General features: G+C 33.6%; 1 protein-coding gene across 1 annotated transcript; it reads left to right on the top strand.

Annotated features, from left to right (window-relative positions):
- Positions 1-2,120: 2,120 nt before the first annotated feature.
- BDB00DRAFT_772290 (uncharacterized protein) lies at positions 2,121-3,332 on the top strand (the record flags this gene model as incomplete). The annotated part of the gene is made up of 4 exons (XM_053120032.1): positions 2,121-2,264; positions 2,346-2,560; positions 2,628-2,926; positions 2,995-3,332. The coding sequence occupies 4 exons, from the start codon at positions 2,121-2,123 to the stop codon at positions 3,330-3,332; spliced, it is 996 nt and encodes a 331-aa protein (XP_052974829.1).
- Between the last annotated feature and the right edge of the window lie 2,806 nt (positions 3,333-6,138).

Genomic DNA, 6,138 nt, shown 5'->3' with positions numbered 1-6,138 from the left:
AGTATAGTAAGCAACTATCCTATGAGACTTCCACTTCCTGTGGAGCTGTTGAACGGTTTTCAAATAACAAATAACCCACTGTAACCAGAGTAGAGAAAACTTGTACGCGTAAGCAGACAGCTGTCAAAACATATCCCAGCTACTTATGATTCACGTGGAACCAGAATAGGAAAAACTCGTATGCGTAAGCAGATGGCTGTCAAAACATATCCCAGCTTCTTATGATCTACGTGGAACCAGGATAGAAGAAACTCGTACGCGTAAGCAGATAGCTGTCAAAACATATCCCAGCTTCTGATGATCTACGTGGAACCAGGATAGAAGAAACTCGTACGTGTAAGCAGATAACTGTCAAAACGTGTCCCTGCTACTTATGATTTACGTGGAAACAGGTTAAAAAAACTCGTAAGCATAAAAGAGCGCTGCCCAGAGCTCTTTTATAAGTGATTGCTACCTATGTGGACTCGGTAGAAAACTCGTTCACATGAACAAGTGAGTTGTTTGATTGATTAGAGTCCTGATATCGCTTGGTGTAGCATCAAATATTGTGGAAAAGGCTAAGAAATTAAAGAAAAGAAGCGAGTGCAAAACTTATATATGCCATTACTGTATGGTGGCAGAACAGACGTGTAAGATCTCAAAAAGAACAGCGTAAATAAATCCATTGCGCCCATTTAATGAGCAGTTTGTACATCAAGAAGTATGACAATAGCTATTTATTTTGACAAGGCCATTCAAAAAAACAGAAGATTGATAGATAGACAAAAACTCGTACGCATATGCTGTTCAGTTCCTTTAGCAAAAACTCGTATATGTAAGACTGGCAATTGGATTGGCTATACAAGGTTTCACAACACAACTACTTTAAAAACCCGCTCAGAAAAACTTGTATGCGTAAGAAAAAAAACTCGTATGCGTAGCACTTCTCTTTTTATTATATGATTTATAAGAGAAATAAAACAAATTGTTTTCTTTTTCTGTTCCTCCTCCTCCTCAAAATAAATAACAATAACAATAATAACAACAAACCCTCAACAGGCTTTTTATGTTCTTATTTATATATATTAGAAAACAATTATTTGTAACACAAATTATGTTTTTATGCTAGGGTAATTTCTATCAATAAACTATTTTTTAAGAAAAGAGATAAATATTTGTATTGCAGGCTGTTCAATACTTTATTAATTTTTTTTATTTTTTATTTATTTTATATATTTAGTTGTTAAGTTTTATTTTTAAATGATAAATAATGATCAATATAATTAGGGGTGGTCAGAGAAAATCTTTAATTTTCGATGATGTGGTTAGCTGGTCATTATGACGGTAGTCATAACCCTAGAATAATAGTAATCAATCTAAACATTTGCCTACAAATGCCTCATAAACAGTGTTCATTTATTCTACCATTAGGAAAAAACAAGAACATGTCAATGTTGTTGTTTGTTGTTCTTTTTTTTTTGGAAGATGATTTGAAGCTAATAGTTGTTGTTATTTATGACATAATTAATATTTAAATAAATATAAAAAGATATATACAATTTTAATAATCTAGTGATTGATAAAAAATTAGGAATTTTTTGTAATCACTAAATTATTGATTAAACCTCAGAGGAATTTTTTAACAAAAATCTCGAGCAAATCGCCAGTATGACTGATTTGTGCCAAGACTTATGTCGTATATGGTCAAAAAGCTTTTTCAAAGTAGTAAGGCAAGAAAAAATTGAAGTAAATAAAGAAGAAGTAAGTAATTTTTTTCTGTTGCTATATCTTTACTGTAATATACTGATGATTTCTATTATGCACGCAGGAAATTGACTGGCCCAGAATCAAAAGTAAAACTCAAGAAGTGAAAAAACAGGCTACCACTACTACTTCCAATAGCAAGAGCAATCACTCAGGAAGGATTATGACAGAAGAAGCATTTGCAGAGGTGAAAAAGAAGTATGATGATGCCATCAAGGCTGGTAATGTTTGGCGGTTACCAAGTGGAGCAATTCTTGAAGAATTTATGCAAGATATTGCCATGAAAACACCTTTTGAACAATAAGTTTATAATATACCAAGTTGTGTTCATGTTTAATTATGCTAATTTGTTGTTGCTATGTAGCCCGGTTCATTCAATGATTATCAACCCGAATGATCCCATTTACGATAACAAATTCACTGAAGAGGATTTAAATGATATCCATGATTTTAAAGCAATTGAATTCGATGAGCCATTACCAAAAGAGCTCAATGAGTACTTATACTCATTCAAAGGAAAGGTAAGATCAGTACAATATTTACAATGTCGTATACATACAGATAACTGAAGGTTAAACCTATCTTTTCTGAAAAAAAAATAGAAAACAGTCGATGCATTGGATGATGCTCTCATGGAAAAACATTTTTATCCAGCAAAACAGCCAGACTTGTTTTGGGCATGGAATACGATCCAAGAAACAGTAAATTTATACAACTACAACATCCTTGCTGACGACTTTACTGAAGACGATGTCGAATATCGCATTTGGTTTTTTATTGCCAAATGCTTTTCATCTACAAAAATCCGAGCAAGCTCGTAAGTTATTATTACATCATTTGTAAACATATGTAACATAATATCTAACTGTGGTTCCTATGTTTAGTGGAAAGAAAAAATCTTTGGCATCAACAGTGAGACATAACCAAAACCGAGCTTTAGCTACAACAGACGCTGTCGCTAAACAAATATCAGGCTGCCAACTAGATTTGAAATGTGTATATCTCAATCATGAAATCGCATTCTCGGAAGTTGGCTTAGCAGACGATGGGGAAACCGGAACAAAAGAACTCTGCGAAAGTGGACTTAAAGCTCCAAAGATGTTAAAGGACTTTTTTGTTTCTTTAACAAACGCATTTCCTTCGTGTATTCGCAAAGCCAAAACAGCTGCGTTTATTATATCTGGTAAGATATTGCTGGGGGGGGGTGATGATGTATACATCTATATTTTATTGACAAAGATCTATTTATAGGATTTCATATTAGTGTTATTATCCTGGATAGTCCAAAAGGATCTGCATGTCGATTGACATACTCAGAAAGAGTAGAATTTCCCACTGATCCTGATGTATGTGTAAAGCAATTGGTACCCATCATGGAGTTGGTTTACTGCATGTGTGGTTACTTATTGGAGACGGTCGCAGCTTTGAAAGACGATGAAATCACCCCTGTTGGCCACAAAGGCAAAAAAAGATCTGTAATCCCATCAGCTATTAATTCTCCTTTGGCTCCTAGTTCCAAACCATCTTCATCAAGTACTAACACCACAACTAGCAACACATCTAGTAAAAAATTAAAACTAAGTAACTAGATATTACCCACCAACGTACCGAACAATTTTCCTTTACCAAATTTTTACCCATACTGATTCCCTGTATTCTCAACCATATCAAAGGTCTCTAGATATTATCATATAGAAATAACCCTCAAAACAGCACAAAACTTATATATCTTTAAATTCATTTTTATTATAAATACCAATATAAAGAAAAGCAGTAAATCATAAAAAATACAGTTTGTAACAAAACAAATCTGGCAACTTTGTTAACGTTTTCTATAAGAGCATCGTTCAGTTTATCAGCTGCATTATATATTGAAAAGGTAAGTCCCATCTTTATTTCTTTGTATGCGAATGGTATTGTAAATGTTGCACTGATATTGCCTTTCCTTCAAATGGGTACAAATACTCATGAAGCTCTTTTGGTAATGGCTCATCGAATTCAATTGCTTTTAAATCACGGATATCATTTAAATCTTCTGTCAATTTGTTATTATAAATGGAATCTTTCGGGTTGATGATCATTGAATGAACCGGGCTACATAGCAACAACAAATTAGCATCATCATCATCATGCACAATAAAATAATGAAAAAAGCAACGTAATATATTCTTTAACTTATTTTCCAAGGCACTAATCATGACATTCCTTTTAAATCGAACCAAACAACTTGATATATATATCCAACATGAGACCTGTGTAGGGGCGCACCAAGAAAAGTAAATAAATAGACATCCATAAAACAAAAGATCGTTGATTGTTTCGCCTTGTCAGCACCTCATCAAATAGAAAGAAAGCCTTGATAATGTCAATAATCATAGTAATATAAATGGTTCTCTTGATACGAATTTATTCACTAGCTTGACACTAATTGAAGAGCAAAAGAAAGAAAAGTCAGAATCCAAAGTGTGTATGGCTATACAATACATATTCGTTATATGGGCTGGCTACGCACCTTGTTGCTTACTATTAAAAAAAGCGCCCATAATTAATGAACTACGTGCCCCTACACATTCGTGTCCAAACCCATAACCACTGAAGTCTCGCTTGCGCTTTTCAAATGACCTTAACCTATAGACTAAGTAGGTGTAATCTCGTCAAAGAAAAAAAAAGCTTTTAGTTCACTTGTTTCACTAAATCAAGTATTGATGATGAGCAACTGGGCAATATAAAAAAAGATAGGAAGAAGCATGTAGCTTACTAATCCTATACTGTTGAATATAAAGTATAATTCCACAATAAAAGAATTAAGTACGTTTTATGCTATAGTTCTATAGCAGACATATTGACAACTAATGATGTTTCCTAACACTGTCCTCAACCCGCAGGTTGGTTTTGACCACAGGTCAGATTGCAACCCCTAATAGGCATTGCAATAAAAATGTAGATACACATATACACATATGTTGAAGTATCTGGCCTTCTTCTTGCCCTTGTTTGTGTTTGCAAATTGATTAATAAATGATGTGGCAGGGTTACTTGTAGCAACAACCTAACAAAAAGAAATGGAGTTATCCTTAAGTAGTTTACAGAAATTATAAGATATATATTAAATAAAACAAAATTGATTTTTATATTATATTATATTATGAAATAAAAATGGATGAGATAGATAATTTCAAAAATATATTAAATGATGAATCATTTTTCAAAAATTTAAAAAGAATGTTTTTGACAAAAAAATAGAGGAGCTAAATATTAAATAAGTAATTATAAATTTTGATGATGAAATTAAACAATTTAGTATACAGATAAAAAAAGATTATAATAATGTATTTGAGTATAAATATAAAGTAAAACAAAGAAACAGAATAAAAAATCTTAATACAAAAAATAAAAAAAGGAAGTTATATATATACAGTGAACCCCCGCTTTTTGCACCCCCGATTATTGCAGATCCCCGCTTTTTGCAACTTTTTTTGAGCAGATTCCTGCTCAACACTTAGTAAAATTGCAGATTCCTCAGTTTTTGCAGATTGCAACTCGGAAATCGGGACCTGCAATTTCCCGCTTCAGCCTTATTAGCCTCAAACTTCGGAGATGGTGAGACCCGAACCAGTGACAAAAGAGATACACTAATATATTCTATTATATGAGAGGTTTTAAACTAAATAAAGAAAGTTGTGATTGCTGATTGCTTTGACTGACTTTTTCTACGAAAATTGTCACGAATTTTTCGAAGCTGATCTTTGATCTCTTGATGTTCTGGATCAATCAAAATCTCGATGACTTTTTCCACCATCCGAGCCTTCTCCTGATTTGTGTACTTTGGAGATTGACATGGAGCATCATTAGAAGGCTCTCCAGAATCATTAGCAGCTTCAGCAATCGAATTTGCATCTACAACTGCTTCATCAAGCACAGCTTTAAGAATTTAATCATTGGTTAGCACTGGATGAACAGCTGCTACTTCCTCAGGTGGATCGGCATCAAAAGTGAAGTTTTGAAGATCATGGCTCCCATATATATGGCTCAAATGATCATTGATCTGACCTAGGGCTACTTCATCTTCACAACCAGATCCATTGCTAATGCTGTTAGTTGCACCCTCTACCACCTTTGTCTTCTTAAAGCAATTTGCGATTGTAGAAGGCTTAACGTCTTTATACCAAGCCTCAAGACACCAAGCCATACCAAAAATGATTTCCACACGGAAAACATTGCCATCATTTGCTGGTAGACCTTGCTCCAAACGGTACTTAATTTTCTCGTAAGCCTTTTCATATTGCTTATTCCTGAAGTTAACTGCTTTAGTATACAAATAATCACCTCTCCTTACATGATATGCATGAGATCTTATTCTTGTACATACTTGAAATGCACCTTGAAGCTACTGAT

Source organism: Zychaea mexicana (assembly GCF_025766255.1).
Source record: "Zychaea mexicana strain RSA 1403 chromosome Unknown BDB00scaffold_106, whole genome shotgun sequence".
Classification (NCBI taxonomy): Eukaryota; Fungi; Mucoromycota; class Mucoromycetes; order Mucorales; family Lichtheimiaceae; genus Zychaea; species Zychaea mexicana.
This window is presented reverse-complemented; position numbering and strand designations above follow the sequence as displayed.